Here is an 18,296-nt window from a genome sequence, read left to right as displayed (position 1 = left end):
CTTTTTAAAAGGAAAAGCAATTATGTTTCCCTTAACCACTTAAAGTCTCCGGGGTAGGAGGGGCCTTCTGCTTCATGTTGGTGAGGGTAGGGAGAGAGTGACCCTGGAGAACAATGGGTCACAGGTCACTACATGGGGGAAGAAGATTTGCATAGTGAGCACACCAGATGAGCGAGTTTTTGTGAGGACTGTATTAATGGCCTCCACTGTGTCTGCAGCCTCATTCACCGCTACTTTCTGACTCTTAGGTACAGCCACACTGCTCTCTTTGCTCTCCCAGGATCACATCACCCCCAGGGCCTTTGCACTGGCTCTTGGCGATGCCTGAAACATTTCTTCACTGCTATATTCATGGCTAATTTTAGAGCAGATGCCTTTCAGCTGCTAACAACTCAGCCTTAACTTGAATGACACATTTCTCAATGAGGTCTTCCCTGACTACTATTTTAAAAATGGCAATTTTTAGGGCAGGCGCATGAAGGAAGCATTTGATGAAAAACCCGAAGGCAGATCCATGCGGCAACCCAGAAAGAACATTCCAGGCAGAGAGAAAAGCTAGTGCAAAGTGATTCTGCCTGGTGTGTGGCTGGGGGTGAAACGAACAAGAGGGAAGATAGAAGGGGAAAATTCAAGAGCCCCAAATCCGACAGGCTCTAGGAGGAACAAAATCAGCTGTTGGTTCAAGTACAATCTGGAATTCGGCTATGATGACTCTAGGAGTCTAGAACAGAGAGTCAGCAGCTCTGGGTTAAGTGTGTATAGCCATGACTGGGCTGTATGATCTGGCAGGGGCTTTGGTGTGACAAGCTGGTGAGGTGACCGAAGGGACTGCAGACCACAGGAATGGGAAATGGAGGTCTTGATGGAAACAAAGAGCCCGAGGGCCCGGATCCAGGGGATTTAGGGGCGTGGTGGCATCTGGATGCCCTCAGGGAGGTCAGAAAGCATTAGATTATAATTAAGATGGTGGCAGAGGCCTCCTAGATGCAGCTGAGGAATTTTATGATCTAAATACAAGCAACGATACCTGCTCTGTATAAATGCATGTTGGCAATCAGGCAGTTCATCTCCCTGGCATCAGCAAGGAGGAAGGAATGGGAGAGCTAGAGCAATGGAAATGGGCCTGGCCCATACGAGCCTTCACGATAGATGATTTTAGGGAACAAGCCTCAAGTTATACGGGGGTCCTGGGGAAGTCCCCCCAGAATCACAAAGAACCGAGGGGTTCCAAAGAGTTACGGAGGACACTGGTTCCATTTCATTTTACAAATGAGGAAAATGAGGTCCAAAGAGGGGCAATGACTGAACCAAGGCCACACGGTGAAGCACAAGTGAATCTGGGCCTCAGATGCCCAGTCCTGGGCTCTTTCTTATCGTCTTCTGGGTCCCTGGGCTCTGCGTTCCTCACTTGCCCTGATACAAAAATGATGTGAGGAAATCTCACCAAAGAATGAAGAACTTTTTTAGCTTTTACAAACGTAAATCCAACCCTGACACTGCCCCGCTCAAACCTTCTAGGGGCTTCTCACTTCATTTAGAATAAAACCCAAATGCCCTACCACGGCCACAAAGCCCTACACAATCTATCTTCCTCCACAGCCCTTCACTTCTGCGCTCACCCTTGCTGACCACCCACCTGTCTCCTCACCTTGCTGTTCCTTGCCCACCTTGCTTGACTGCTCCTCCCCATCCCCCCTCCATATGGGGGGTTTCTTTCCACCCCCAGTCCTGCAGGGCAAAATGTTACCTCCCGAGAGCCCACCCTGAACACCCCATATCTTGGTGTGTTCCTGCTGCCATTACCCACATCACACCTAGTTCATTTCCTTCCCAGCCTGTGTTTACTGGTTTCCTGTCTGTCTTCCCCAAGAGACTGATTGTTCTGCAAGAGTGAACACCACTCCTTTCCCGTTCACCCCATATACCCAAAAACTAAAACACTGCCTGGAACATAGTAGGTGCCTAATACCTACATGAAAAGAGAATGAAGGAACAAACAAGCATAGTCGGTGGGTTATTTTAAATAACAACACATCCCAGATATTGTATCTCTTTCATAGCTAAGTCACTAACAATTATAAGACATTGTTATTTCAAGGCAACCTGTCGCTAATTAAACAATGACATGACATCAAGTGTAAGAAGCATCCTTACTTTGGAGTTGTTAAAATACGAATAAATGAAAAAAAAAAAACAAACCTGTAACTATGTGTGATGATGGATATTAGCCAGACTTGGTGTGGTGATCATTTTACAATGTACACTTATATCAAATCATTACACTGTATACCTGAAACTAATATAATGTCACGTCACAAATATATGACCAAAAATATATGAAGAAATGAGAGTCACAGAATTGATGACATTAGGATACTGACATGACATTTTCAACAAGATTCACATTAAAGGACTCCATCATCTTTATGAGCCTCCTAGAAGCCAGGTCAGGGTCTATTTTATGTGAACACAGTGAACAGGGCTCATAGGGCCAGGCAGCAGCACTGACTCCCATCTGTCCATACTAAGTTCTCTAGCCTCAGTTTATCCTTCAATGACCTGAACCCCAAGACTCCATTCCACAGTGGAGGACGTTCTGAGGGTCACCTCTATTTACCAGTGCATGTTTATGGTGTATGACCTCAGTGTGAGGCACTGCTGTAGTTGTTCCCTAAACGAGGCTCCACAACTCTGTGAAGTAGGTATCATCATCCTGATGAGGGCGGATAATTTGCCCACAGCCATGGCTGTAGAGGACCTTGGCCTCATTACAGTCTGTGTAATGGCATAATAGTGGTCTCTCCTCTTTAGCAGGCTGGAGGCTCCGTTATAGCCAGACTGTAACTCCTGACTATACCCTGATCCTGTGCAAATGATCAAATGCTGGCAAAGGAGGCTGGGCCAAATGACAGCTAGCCTCAAATTCAAATCCAACGTAAAGGGAATCACTTTTGAAGTCTTTTTCCGTCTTCACATTATTGGTAACAACACTGTGAGTGACAAAATAGAAGCCTCACACAGCATCCCATTTCCTGGTTCTGGCTAAGAAAAGAAATGGAAATCGCTCCCATCTACGGTGGTAGTTCTGACACACCGAAGTCCAGGAAACTGTGGAAGTGGCTTAAGTGTGCCTGTTTCTCAAAGATTTTGAGATCAAAAGTGTTCAGATAAGTATCTGCCCTTCCTGGATCCATAACAGATGTGAGCCAATTAGCACAAGACCAGGGTACTGAATATTTATAGCACACTTCAGGAAAGTTCCATGTAATTAAATGCCGGAGACACAAACTTCAAATGGGAAATTTTGTCGCACGTTAAGATGTTCAAAACTATCAGTGGGCTGCTAGATGATATAGCATCAGGTTTCCGATTGAAAAGGGAGAAAATAATTCGACTTCTTTCTGCACAGTAAACATTAACACAGAACCCTAATTAATTCAGCCGAAACACATTCAGATTACGTGGTGATTTGGGTGAGATCAAAAGTGAAGCCCATGTCTGTAAAGCCTATCAAACGGTAAGTAACGACACTGAGTAGATATTTACATCGTCTCAGGATGAACAAACCACTAGGGAGAGGCAACTCTATTAGCAGAGCTACCATAAGGTAGGGTTGGCAAAGTTTTTCTGTAAAGGGCCAGAGAGTAGGTGTTTAAGGCTTTGTGGGCCAGACACTATCTCTGTTACAGCCACTCAACTCGGCTGTTGTGGTGCGGAAGCTGTCCCAGACAATACAAGTGAGTGTGGCTGTGTTCCAATAAAACTTTATTTAAAAAACTGGGCAGCAGACCAGATTGGGCTCACAGATTGTACTTGCTAGCCACTGATTTAGAAGATAGTGGATGTGTGCCAGGCACCCTTCTTAGTTGTTTCCTTATCAGAATACATTTTGCATTAATACCTATGGGGCAGGCCCTTTCCTCATCCCCATCTTACAACGTGACACCGCAGGGGAAGAAAGATGTAACAATTTGTGACAGGATCACACAGCTTCCTCTCTGGCAAGCCAGAATTCAAAACGAAGACAGCCTACGTTCTGAAGCCCTGTATCAGAATCCAGTGTTCCTAAAAGTCCCATTTCTTTAAAAATAGTCCATAACACACACTTTTCAAAAAACTCATTCCAAAGTTCTAATTGCTTATTCATATGCACACAGGAGATTACTCTGCAGGTGAAGAATATTAGTCTTTTTAATCTTCGGCACCAAGAATGGGAAGGCCAAAGAAAAGGTTCCTCATGATATTAAAATTGCCCTAAAGGCAGGGAGAATCTTCATCACGTTACCCTCAGCACCTTGACTAGCACTTCTTAGGTGCTCCATGGATGAGAGGACTCACAGTCTCTATGATTAAAGGAGCTTCAAGTTCACGTACACAAAATAGGCAAGAACCCCTCAAACCACACCAATTCATCTCCACCCCTTCCTCTTGCTGCTGGACTTTAATGACACAGACTATTACTTCCATCTAACAGCTGAATGGTCCCCAAAAGTCCCTTGTTCTGGGATCTGTCCTTTTCTTCCAAAGTTCATGCAAGACTCTTTTTAGGAACTTGAGCCGTTTAGCCACAGACAGAAAGTTTATGTCAAGATCTTGACCCCAGGGCGAATCACAATGGTGTCAGAAAGATGAGGGCAGAGAATGGTCCCGTTAAGCATTTCATTGCATTCCTTTTCATCCATCTAAGTGACAAACCTCAGTCAAGGCTGAAAGAGGCAGGTGGTGACCCTGGCAGAGAACAGAGGGGGAGACGGTCTGGGAGTAATGGGGGCCAATCTCAAAGTCATGAAGGCCTTGTTTCAAGCCAGCCAGCCAATGCCTGCTTTGCTTACCTTTCTATATAATGGGGGATAGGACAGCTATATCTCAGAGGCTTTCTGGGGCATTCAGTGGTGCCTGGCCAGATAATTAGACCCTTGCCTGGTACAGGGCCAGCGTGCACCGGCACAGTAGCAGCGGGGAGCTTTGGTTTTTAGATTGGAGATCTGATGCCCCATCTCCTTTGTTTCTGATTTCCTGTTTCCAAATTCCAAAAGGAGTCATTGGCTCTCAAAGTCATCTCTTAATGACAGAATCCCAAGGTGGCCATAGTTCTTTCTTTGGCCTGCAATCAATTTGCAGAGAGAACAGTCTGTCAGGGTTCCTTACGGTGACATGTTTGTTAAAAGGTGCTGTCACTCCCCTCTTCGCCTGTTGTAAGGCCACTTGGTACCTGATGTGTCCCAGAGGAACGTGCTGTCAGAATCTCTTACTTTTTCCAAAGATAATGACTGTCGCCTTTGATTGTGAAATTTAACACACACACGCAGAAGGGCGCACAAACATAAATATACTGTTGACAAATAATCCTAAAGTGACACCTGGGGGTGACCAGAACAGGAGAAGCCTCTGGTCGCCCTTGTCACCCTCCCTGGGCTGGTGTCTCCTCACTTTCTTTCTTTCTTTTTTTTTTTTCNAGTTTGCATTCCCACCAACAGTGTAGGAGGGGGCCCGTTTCTCCACATCCTCGCCATGGTGCCTCCTCACTTTCCCACCCTACCTCAGCAAATACCCATCACCCTCTATGTACACGTAATTGCTATTACTTGTAACAACCACCATCGTTACATTACTTTGCTTTCCCTTTAGGATCACCACCTACCAGTGTACCCCTAAACAACCCAGGCTAAGCTTTCTCAGGATTTGAACTTGACATTGAGGAATACTCTACACATTCTTCAGACTCTTGCTTTACTGTGCAGTTCTCAGATGTGCCCAGGTTGTTGAGAGGTACAGGATCTCACCCCTTTCCATTAGGGTGGAATGTTCTATTGTAAGATCACACTGTTTATATAGCTTGCTGACATACACATACAGGAAGTGGTCACGGTGGCTGGGTACCACCAAACTATTTCCAGAAAAGTTTAAGAGTTCTTGGCACTTAGCCCTGCCGACACTGGACTCTGTCAGGATGTTTTATATTTGGCTATCTGATGCACGCTGCCAGATTATTTTTGAGCTCTGTGAATGTATTATCTTTGAGAAATCAGTGTGTGATAGACATGGGCTAGTCTTTAATTTACAAACAGTCACATGAACAAATCTGAGGGGACAGTGCAGTGAATTTTTATATTATACCTATGTAATCATCCTCCGGATCAAGATATATACTTTTATCACCCCAGAAAATTCCCTCATGTCTCATTTACTATACCCCTCCATGTCACTATTCTGGCTTTAATCACCAAAGATTAGGTTTTTTTCTGTTCTTGAACTTTAGAGAAATGAAACTATGGAGTACGTGCTTTTCTGTTTCTATGTAAGTCAAGTAGCTTGTTATTTTTAATTGCTGCATAATATTCCACTGTCTGGCCATACTACAACTTGCATATTTAGGCTCTGATTGGTAGACATTTGGGCTGTTTCCACTTTGTGGCTAATATAGAGTTCCCACAGGCCAAGTCTTTCTGTGGAAATTTCTCTTGGGTGTCTACTCGCATGGGGGCTTGCCAGCTAAGAGGATAAGGCATATGTGCAGCTCCGGCAGAAATGGCCACATGGTAAAAGAAAAGCAAAAAAGGGGGGGCGCCTGGGTGGCTCAGTCAGTTAAGTGTCTGACTTCGGCTCAGGTCATGATCTCGTGGTTCATGAGTTCGAGCCCCACATTGGGCTCTGTGCTGACAGCTCAGAGCCTATAACCTGCTTCAGATTCTGTGTTTCCGTCTCTCTCTCTGCCCCTCCCCTGCTCACACTCTGTCTCCCTCTCTCTCTAAAGTAAATAAGCATTAAAGAAAGGAAAAAAGAAAAGAAGAAATGGCCACGTGGCTTTCAGAAAGGCTGCACCATTGGCATCTCCATGGCAGCTGTCCTGAAGGGGCCAGGGGGCCATGCCCTGGGCGGCTATCTTCGTAGATGGCGTATATGGGGAATGACGCATCAGCAGGTGTATGGTCAAAGCCTACCCACTGCTTTAGAAGAAATTCAGATTGCACTAGGTCCAGGGTCCCTTTCTGGTTATTCTTGACGGTAGAAACCTCAATCCTGGCAGGTGGAATGTGAAAAAAAGAACAGATGCAGATGCACTTGCTGACCATCACATGGTAACAATTGGCCGGGTTGTTGCTTATATTTGCAAATTTCCTTTATTTTTCCCTTTCTGCCAAATGGCTGGGTTGACTCCAGCGATTCCATGACTTTGCCCGTAGATCTGGGAGGTTGATGAGAATCCCAGGGCAGGAGAGAAAAGGGGTGTCACACATTCCAAAAATGAACCCAGTGACAAACTAGTCAATCGGGGAAGCTATTCTGCAAAGAAAGTTTTGATCTTGTCAAAGCTTCAGCTTCCACCCCTGAAAAACTTCAAAGAGCCTTGTTTTATGACTTTAATTGAAGGGTGTTCTCAGGTGATCATGCATTTGTACCTTCACTGATAGCTTTCTCAGAAGAGCCTGGTGAGGGAGGACAGGGGGCGGAGGCTTCTGGCTCTGAGTGGGGTGGGGTCCGAGGCAATTTCTAACTGTCCCCCTCACATTTCCTCTGAAGGAGAAAGATACTGTCCTGTTCACGAAGGTAGTACATTCGGCAGAAGATGGAAATGACAGTGAGGAGGGTAATAGGAAAAGGGAGAGAGAGAGTCAAGCTCAACAACCAAGCAATCGCTACCAGCAAGTTTCCTTGCAACAGAACAAAAAAAAAACAAAAAAACAAAACTGGTGTCTCTTAGATAATTGACAAGAGAGTGGTTAGAGGTTCAATGCCTACTATGTATACAAACAGGTTGCTAGATTTTGTGTGGATATTATAAGAAAAAGAATAGAGGAGTAGGTAATCAAAACAAGTGAAAGAAAAAAAGAATTTTTAATTGACACAATATATAATGTACATTTCCGAATACTGGTCACTTGGGTAAAACTAGTTGTAAGAGAAGGTCACATTTCTATACCAATTCACATACAAGTTTCTTTTTTTTTTTCTCTTAAATGGGTTTAAAAAAACAGAACTAGATTAAGTTTTTCACAACTAATATTTTTATCAGGTGTGGCTACTATTAAGGGCGGATTCCTGAATACAGAAAGCACTGCAAATGACTGAGTCAATGCTGTGAAAAGGATTCACAATTTCTCCCTAAATCGTTCCTCGCCAGTGGATACTGGTGATGGTGTGTGAATAGAACACCTGATTATAGATACATTTTAGGGCTTCCATCAACTGCTCAGTGGATAGACAGGACCAGAATCAAAGGCGAACCACAGATCTCTGTTCTATTTCCACTTCTGCCTGACTCTCAGGTTTGTAAAAATCAGAATTTACACAGAAAAACGAACATATATGAAACAACACATTATGTTGCCAAGGGGTTTCTAGATCTCTCTCCCCAGCGACAAAGACGCAATGTTGCTGAGCTCTGAGTCTCCAACATGCTACGTGCACTCACCACCAGAGACCTTTGTCCAGAGGGATGCTGCCTGAAACCCTGAACCACTTCCCTCTCCGCCTGGACAGTCTCTGCACCCTCTTTAGGTCTGAGTGGTCAATTTGTCTGGGAGGTCTCAGTACCCCCAAATCTGCTAAACCTGCTGCTTCCCACTTTTTAATGCAATGACAATGCTTAAACATGTTTCCGCCAAGACTTCATAAAGGCAATGAGCGCAGGTCTTTCTCTCTCTGCCTACCTTACTGCCATGCTTAGATCAGGCACTTAAGGGGTGGCTCAGTCGGTTAAGTGCCTGACTTGGGCTCAGGTCATGATCTCACGGTTCGTGAGCTCGAGCCCCGCACCGGGCTCTCTGCTGTCAGCACAGAGCCCCCTTTGGATTTTCCATCCCCTTCTCTCTCTGTCCCTCCCCAGCTTGCTCTCCTTTATTCTCTCTCTCTCTCTCTCAAAATAAATAAATAAACCTAAAACAAAAGATTAGGCTGTTAATAACTAGGCATAAAAGGAATAAGCACTGCTTTTAAGAACCTCTGAACATTTTAAAAGTGAGAGGAGCAGTTAAAAACTCTTTGGAAACGGGACTAGGAAAAGGTCTTCAGGGAGATGTGAACCTCCGCGCCAGCCAAGGGAGCACACGCCTAAGATCTTCCTTCCAGGGACAAAGTGCGGAGAGGAGTCTTGCTATTTGACAGCTTCCAGCTGCTCCACCTTCAGGAATGACCCCGGTGTCCTCACAGAGGCTGGTCTCGCTGCCACACTCTAGACACTGACCACCCACAGCAGGGCCGCCCAGGCTGGTCCACTCCTGCCCAACACAAGACGTCCCTCCCAGGCAATCTGGCCCTGATGTGCCCTGACAGCCTGCCCAAGGCTTCTTGAGAGCTGCCTTCAGCCGGTCCTCTTAGATTCCCTCCCCATTCGGAGCTGTCAGGCCTGTACTGTTGTCTCAAAGCTCTCCCTGTCGGGCCCTGCTTCCTCTCCTCTTTATCTCTCCCTCCCAAAACATTCACCTGCATTTAGAACCCCACCTTGCTGGCTGCCTCACAGAGAACCCTGATGACCAAATGCCAAGTACGACTGGCTGGTATGACCAGATTTCTCACTGCCGTGTCAGCTGAACGTACATACAAGATTCTTCCTATTAAAAAAAAATAGCTTTCATTTAATGAGGGATTAATATTCTAAAATATGACTCCCAGAGCTGAAGAAATAAAACCAATTCTGAACTGTAACAGAAATCCATATTGATTTTTTTTTCCTTTTTACACATTTGTATCATCATTTCCAAGCCAGGGATTCTGTGAAGGGCATGATTATTTATGTCCCATCAAATTAACAGATCATTCAACTCCCTCACAGGACCTTCAGCTGAAAATCCTTCCAGTTCCATCAAAAGTCGTTCCAGCGACCACAAACATTCATTCTCTTTTGGAAGGATGACAAAAGAGATGCGTGATTTCATAATGGAGTTCACGACAGCCTGAGAACGGAGGGCGTACTCCCATTTCAAAGATGTTCTCCGACTCCTTTCTCTTCCCAGTGAGAGCAAAACTCAAGGGGCCTTAGTTTCTTCTCCTCTTCTCCCGGTTTTACATTGTGATATCTTCACTTATTTGTACATCTGCTTGATTCACTGACTTGGCTAACGGTTACTGAACATCGATTACTTGCCACACACAGGGTTTCTTGCTCTTGTGAAGCTGACACTTTAGTAGGTCACACACGAGTGAATAAAACACAAAGTTATTTCTGATACTTTCAAGTGGTTCCAAGAAAGGAGCCCAGGATGGTGTGGTGGGGAGCGGGTGGGGCATGGGATAGGATCATTAAAAAAGGACTTTCCGAGGAGACGTGAATCTGAACTGAGACCTGAAATAACACTCTTGTTAGGAGCTAAGGCAAGAACTTTCCAGACAGAAGCAGCAGAAACAGCAATTGCAAAGGCTGGGAAGGATAACACCCTGGGCAGGTGGGAAGAGAAGAGAGGGAGCGTCTCACCTCCCTTCTAGAATCATTGGGGCTGGCCTGTGTCTCTTTACTGCATACAGCAGGCAAGCCACACTTAAGTGTAAATAAAGTAAATAAGTTAACTTCCTTCTGCGAGGAATTATTCCTGGAAGGTCTCCTCTAACTCCTCCATTACAAAGTGTTGAAGCCACATCTCAGGTATCTTTGTCTCCCTCCCAGGGCCAAGTAAACATGTAAGCGCAAACATATAATGACCTCTTGGAGGGTAATTCTGGAGAGTGAGGAAGGATGACACAGTTATGCCAGCACAGGGCTCATGAACCAAATGATGACTAGGCAGTGAGGTTACTGTGAGATTTGGGGATCTGGGAGCAAACAGAAGCCTCTGCTTATCTTTAACATTTGGAATCTCCTTTAATTATCATGGTGGAAGTAAGAACATCATCTGCCTTAGCTGGTGGAATGTTTTCTCTCTAACGGAAGAATAGGTACCCGTTTCGAAGATTCTAGAACTCTTCATGGTGTTTTTGTTTTAATTTTTTTTAATGTTTTATTTATTTCTGAGAGAGAGACAGAGAGAAGGCGTGAGCAGGGGAGGGTCAGAGAGAGAGGGAGACACAGAATCTGAAACAGGCTCCAGGCTCTGAGCTGTCAGCACAGACCCGACACAGGGCTCGAACCCATGAACCGTGAGATCATGACCTGAGCCGAAGTCGGACGCTTAACTGACTGAGCCACCCAGGCGCCCCCATGGTGTTTTTGTTGTAAAACAGAAATAAAAGTCAGGGGGAAGGAAGATCCAGTCATCGTTTACTACATTCCAAACCCCAAAACCCAATCTACACTATGAAGTGGAATTTCTGGAAGGGGTTTGGCCAACTGAACGTCCAAGGGGATCTTCTGGGAAAGGAGCTCAGAATGCACAACATGTTCACCAAAGACCAGCTTTCTTGGCACTTTTGAGGCTGTCCAGAGAACGATGAAAATATCCCCACTGTCCAAAAATCACCACTGATTTGAGTGATTTGGGACAGTTTTGACAATGGTGTTCTCTTCTCTAGTGAATCTGTCACTTCACGTACCTCCCAGCTCTGTTTGTTTGCTCTGGAGCAAACTGAAACTCTGAAGAAGCCGTGGAAACTTCTCACAATGAGAACCTCTGCGGGGGTGTTTCCCGCCACCCTATTTTCCTACCTTTCCTAGGTTTATTACTGTTCACTGCAGCACGACTGAATGGCTCTAAGAGCGGGACAATTCATCCAGAATCCTGCCGACTTCAACTGTGCACTGACAACTGGTTTTAGTGTCCCGGAGAGAAAGGGGGGGGAGATGTCTGTTAAGGTCGGCAGAGTTGGCTAATGTCGAAAGACAATCCTCCCAGAAAGGTGTGAAGATGTTTTATCACAGCTGTGGAGATGAAGGGTAGATTTATTATGGTTACTAATGCTATTTCTGTCAACGTCTTTGGAATTCTAATTAGATTATTAAAACTTTGCAAATCATGACATTACCTCTAGACTCCGTATCTCCCTGTGACAAGGGTACTTTTGAAATTAGAGGATCCCGATGTCACAGCTAATGATGCATTGCCGATAATAAAGTTGCGGGGAAATTCCTCCAATAAAAACCAGTTGGGAAAGACAGAACCCATTTATCTTACTTTCTCTCCCCGTTTTATGCCTGAGGATAAGACGTCTGCTACACAGGACCCGGCCTAGCTTTTTCCATGCTAGTTACTCATGATGGTTGCTCACATGCAGCAAAGTTTAATGACGTGTCACGGCTACTTAAATTTTTTTCCCTAAATCGGAGAGGCAAATCAAGAAATTTATTAATGCAAATACACTTGAAAGAAGAATATTTTTAAGAAAGACATGAGACAGTGGCAGGTTCAACGCACAGGAACGGTACATCTTAGGGCGTTTTGATTTATAACACATGCATGCAGAGTCGTACCTGAAGAGAAACAAATTGCTTACTGTTAACCCAGATCCGTTTTCAGGTAATAAATAGGCATCCTCTTTACTCATCAAATAATGGCTCTAATGCCCTTCAACATCAGTGGATGAGAAATAGGTGTCACCCTCTGTCCTCTGCAAGATAACCCCATTCCTTCAGGGGGAGAAGGGGCCACCCCTTAGCTCTTCACATACCAGCAAAAAGAAGAGTACGTGGCTTACTTACCATGATGTACGACGCCCTTCAACCCATGGATAATAGGATCCAATGCAGAATTGTCCCTTGGACTGACCTACATGTAAAGGAAACATGATTGGTTAAATCTATTCTGGCATCAGACAGAACGGCCTCAGTTTAATCTTCTGCAGAGAAGGGGAGGGCGAAAATAGATGTTATCTAGCAAGCTGCGTAGCTCTTACGTATGCCACGGCTCTCACCAAACACAGAAGATTTATGACATAATAAAATCAAGTGAGGAAGTCTAAATCAAAAGAACGAAACTTCTCAGACTGCATTAGAACAGGAGAGAAATACCAAAGTCCTCCTAAAATCTTAAAAAGCGGCCGCAAGACTTTCTTCTTGCTTTTGTTTTATTAAAAGTACACCCTGAGCTGCTAAAAAGGCATTGAAAGTCATCAAAGAGTGATCCATCATTGACTGAATATTTCAGGACCTTCTTGTGATTTTTTTTTGTCTTTTTGTCAGTTTCCTTTTTGGAAAATGGATCTGTACCCTGCCAGCCTCCTTTCTGAGGATCCCAGGCACCATACAATAGAAGGATGTTCTAAGAGTCACTCAGAGTCGGAGGGGAGAAGACAGGGCAGGAGAGGAGCTTGAAGAGACAGTGCCTCCCAACCTCTCTTTCCTCCGGGGTTCTTCATTTCCCCCAGAGCCAAGCCTCCTGCCCACCCTTTCCCTTAACTTTCGGATTACTACTCGGCATACATTCTCATTCTTGCCCTTTCCAGAAGACTAAAATACCACCAGTGTATTGCAATTTTGGTGTTTAGGTACCTTCTTTTAGACACTAATTGAAATAGTCACAAACGAAATGAAATGATGTCTTGATTTTACTTCAAAAGAGAGGAGAGCAGTTCAGGAAGCGAGCAGGGCAGAGAGGCAGCAAGACTGGCAATGAGTGGATCATTTATGACCTTCGGTGATGAGTATCAAATGGGTCATGGTACAATTTTCTCTATACTTTTGTGTATGTTCAACTTTTCCAAAATCTATTATCTATGTGGTCAGTATATCTCCTGAATTTTTTTTCCACAAATGATATTTATGTTTTTTAATTTTTTAATGTTTATTTATTTTTGAGAGAAGGGGGCCGAGAGAGAGAGAGAGAGAGAAGGGGAGGGACAGAGATAGAGGACGACACAGAATTCGAAGCAGCTCCAGGCTCTAAGCTGTCATCAGAGAGCCTGACATGGGGCTCGANCCGCTGCAGTGTTTATATTTAACCCACTTCTAACATAATGAAGTTGAGATATTGGTGACTCTTTCAATGTGTAGCAAGACCGAACTTGAAGTTTCCTAGTTAATTTGTCACCATCTTAGGTCAAAATTTTAGGGTAACTGAAAAATCTTCCACATTCCTTCTCCCTGTTAACAAATCATCTGCTGGACTGCTGTTCCTAGTGTGCTCTCAGACAGTACCCATACTTCACACATTTCTTTCTCTTTTATGCTTTGGCACCTCCAGGTTAGAGCAGTGGAAGCCATTTTACCTATCTCCCACTGCCTACCCTCACCTGAGGGCACTGGACCATATCTGCAGACATTGTCCATTGTCACAAGTAGGGATGAAGAAGGAGGGGCTATCACCATCATGTGGTTAAAGGCAGAGCCGCTGCTAAAAATTCCATAGTGTTCCTAACAGCCCCCCACAGCAAAGAATTATCTGGCCCAAGAGGTCAGTGGGGCATAAGTTGAGGTTGAGAAATTCGACTTACATGCTCTATGAGTTAAAAGTCATTTCATATTAATGACAGGAGCCCTGAGTTATGACTAAATTAAAACACAGGTGTCATTATGTATGGTGTTACATTTATAGACTAATAAAGTGAGGTGGAATTTGGTACTACACTGTAAATACTACAGATACTTCAGAAAGGATCAGTGAATAGGAATCCAGCGTACCAGGTCACAAAGGTGGATTTCTGGGATTTCCTTTAGCTACCTCCAAATTGCCTGACAGCAAGCTCTAGCCAGAGGGTTGACAGACTGGTCGAACACAAAACATTCTTGAAAGGTAAACAACCACAGAAACTATACCACAGTGAAGACCTCATGTTTACACCATAGCAAATACTTATCAATATTTTAAAAATATGTTCAAAAATGGAATCACAACTCAAGAAAGGCAAGAGAGTCTACCGGTAAATGTGGCCAACTTTTAAAACCGAAAGAATCAATAAGAGAGGAGAGAACAATCTCATATCAAATTGACATTATAGACAAAAACATGGTCTTCCTTCTCCCCCTCCAGATTCTGTCTGGTTGAGAAGTTTATTCTACTTCAACTCCTGGGGTTACCCTAGTATCTGTGGGAAATGGCAAAAGGCCCACGAACGCGTGTCAACCCTGTCACGCACACCTCTGCAATCTGACTAGGCCACTCTTCTCGTCAAGAGGATATACGAACTTCTCCACTCTTTGAAACTGGGCTTGATCACATGACTTGCTTTGACCAACTGGATGTTAGCGAACCTGATCTAGGGAGCAGCTTACACAGGGCCTGCATGTAGAGTTTTAACCTCTCGTCACTCTGAAATTCCGAGACCACCAGGGGAAGAATCCCAGGCTAGATTCTCGGAGGATGAGGTGACATGGAGCAGTCAGGCAGTCCCCACAGACGTAGTTCTAGACTGACCACCTGCCAACTATCAGACAGGACAGTGAGTCTGTCCCAGACTATCCAGCCTCACATGAACTACCTGAAAGCTACAGAGACCGCTGAGCTGGTCCCAACCAGATGAACTGAGCAGCTAACCTACAGAATCATAAAGCAATAAAATAATTGTTTTAATTAGTTGGGATCATCTGTTAGAGCTTCTGAGTATGTGTGGAGGTGGAGGATTGGGGACGGACTAGGATACCAATACTTTTCTTTTTTTTAAAGCTTTTTTTTTAAATTTTTTTTTATTTCTAGGAGAGAGAGAGCGACAGCGTGAGAAGGGGAGGGTCAGAGAGAGAGGGAGTCACAGACTCTGAAACAGGCTCTAGGCTCTGAGCTGGCAGTCAACACAGAGCCTGATGCGGGGCTCGAACCCACGAACCGCAAGATCATGACCTAAGCAAAAGTCGGACGCTTAACCGACTAAGCCACCCAGGCGCCCCTAAAACGTTTATTTATTTATTTTGGGAGGGCGGTGGGAGGGGCAGAGAGAGAGAGAGAAGGGGGGGGGGAGAGAGAGAGAGAGAGAGAGAGAGAGAGAGAGAGAGAATCGCAAGCAGGCTCCATGTTGTCACCACAGAGCCAGATCCGGAGCTCGATCCCATTAACCGTGAGATCATGACCTGAGCTGAAATCAAGAGCTGGGCACTCAACTGACTGAGCTACCCGGTGTCTCACCAATAATTTTCTCAGCCAAAATGCTTTGCTTCTGGTTTGTCATAAAGGTTTCTCAGTGAAATTCTACACACCAAAATGCAGCATTTACTGTCAACCCAATCAACACATGTGCTTCTCCAAAACTGTGTTACCCCTCCTGTACCTGGGCAACATTTCACAGATACTTTGGGGTTTTCGATCCCAACTGTGTGTGGGGGGGGATGTTTTATAGCTGGGGGACCCTTTAATGCATTCAGTCTTAATTGATGAAAAGAAAGCTCAAAGAAAATGCTCCTAAGCCCCCGTTTCCTCCACTCACCAATAACATTTGCAGCTCATGCAAGAGGAAAATAACCAGGTGACCTAATCCAGGTTGACACTCTGACCACTTCTAACTAGAGTATCTTTCTGATTACTCTGGTCAGATCTCCTTCAAGCTCAAGCGCCTGACCCTAGATTCTGAGTAAGCCCATAAATGAAAAAACCTTCACTGCCCATTCACCTCCACAGCCCCCATGGCTAGTTTCCATGGCTGGGGTTGAGAAAACGGATCATGAGAAAGGGAGAGAAAAATGGAGATCATTGGTTGGTCCAAGTAACTTCCGAGGAATACTGAGCTCACTCTCCAGTCTTTGTCTTGGTTCTAAACCTCAGGGTGGGAATCCAAAAAGCATGATAATAAGTGGGTTTGTTCCAGTAAAGGCACAGCCCTCAGTGAAATAACCCCTTCCATTTATTGTTTCAATCAATTTGCCACTTAAAAAAAATCATGAACATAAGCTAAGCAATTTGAATAGCTCTGAAATAGGCCTACAGTGGAGAAGGCTGTTTGAGCAACCCATATTTACATTCTGGGCTCCATCCAGAGTAGAGGAGGCCAAAGGGTGAGGGAAAAAATGAAATTCTGAGTCAGGGATGAAACTTTAGAGCCTCAATGCCCTCACCTGTAGAACAGGGATACAATTCCATAATGCTGTCCTAAGGATTAAATGTGTAAAGCTTGGAGTATAATGCTGAGTATAAACACAACATTCCAGAAGGATGGGTGTGACTGGGCAACAACTTGACCCAAACACTCAAATTTAAATGAATGTCAAACAACAGCAATTTCATCCCTGAACTTCTACAGGTGCTTGGCTCTAAAAGGAACACCTACTTGAGCCTCAAATTCAAAAGATCCAAATTTATGTTTTATTTGACATCCACGCAATTTTGTACTACGCTGCTCCTGTGAAAGCCACACGAGGAGTTTTCGGGGCTCTCGAAATTCGCCCCCTTCTCCTCTGAGATCAAAGGAGTTACGCGGTAATACAGAGAAAGTGGCAATTGCACAAATGAGCTTAAAATGGCCTTGAAAAAATGGGATCCCCCTTCCCCTGCAGTTTGGTGCTCTTATTGCAAAGCTCAGCTTCCTGGCCCTTCCGTCTCGGAGCAGCTTTCATGGGACAAGTCATCTTCCAAAGGACAGCATACCAACAGGACAGACAGCCCTGAGTGCAAGCCTTGAAGATGTCTTTAGCTATAACAAGCAACACAGAGATGTTAGCCACGTGGGAAACCATGAGGCGTGGGTTGGGGCAAAAGGCCAAATTCATATAAATGCTGATGAAATCTAATCTTCATAAAATTCTCCTTCCAAATAATAGACCATGATAAGGACTGAGCCAACTATCAGATTCATAGCCACGGGATCAATAATCTCTAGAGATGTGTGTGCAAGCCAGCGCTGTAGGAGGACCTGAGGTCTCTTCCTGCTTGAAGCAAAATGAAATGCAAGTAGAGAAAGGCCCGAGCAGACTGCATGGGCCCGTGTTCAGAGATGTGCTGCCATCTTCCAGTCCCCCGTGCCATTTGGCCCTTGACTTGGATCCTAATAATCTTCAATCTATCAAGTCCTGGCCATCTGCTAACTAGGATGGCCAAGACAACCTACTTGCCTTGAATCCGACATCACCAGCTGCTCCTTCAGTTCTACAAACGTCACATCCAGCCAATCTCTTGTGGGAAAAAGGATTTATGCCCGCTGAGAGGGAATGGCTACACCATTAAACATGCCTGTGAAGGAAAGAGACTAACAGCAGGCCCAGGGACACCACATGGCCTTCCTGAGCTGCAGAGGTGATGATACATCCACTTCAAGGGTTAGTGGGTAACTGTGTACTCAGAAGCTAACGTGTCTGATTGGACAAGGGCAAGCACTTCTCATGCGATCTGATTTCCATTCTGATTCTCCTCTACCTCCCACGGCTCTTACCTAAAGAGCCACGTAGCACGGACGCTGTGGCTTCTTTCCTTCTGTCTCCAACACCTTGGTTACCACTCACCACATTCGGATTCAAGTTGCTGTCAAGAACGTCCTGGCTGAAACCATCCATAACTTGGCTCCTTTTGTACAACTGC

The 18,296-nt window shown here is 44.8% G+C and overlaps 1 protein-coding gene across 3 annotated transcripts in view; it reads right to left on the bottom strand.

The window, feature by feature from the left end:
• Positions 1-18,296, bottom strand: part of PTPRG (protein tyrosine phosphatase receptor type G) — a 706,759-nt gene that overhangs the window by 153,892 nt on the left and 534,571 nt on the right. For all 3 annotated transcript variants that reach the window (XM_077760245.1, XM_077760246.1, XM_077760247.1), the window contains exon 6: positions 12,566-12,632. In XM_077760245.1, coding sequence (XP_077616371.1) covers positions 12,566-12,632 — 67 coding nt within the window. The remainder of the gene's footprint in view (positions 1-12,565; positions 12,633-18,296) is intronic.

The sequence above is a fragment of the Crocuta crocuta genome, unplaced genomic scaffold (assembly GCF_008692635.1).
Source record: "Crocuta crocuta isolate KB4526 unplaced genomic scaffold, BGI_CrCroc_1.0 scaffold213, whole genome shotgun sequence".
Taxonomy (NCBI): domain Eukaryota; kingdom Metazoa; phylum Chordata; class Mammalia; order Carnivora; family Hyaenidae; genus Crocuta; species Crocuta crocuta.
Note: the sequence above shows the minus strand (reverse complement) of the source record. Positions and strands in the feature narration are given on the sequence as shown.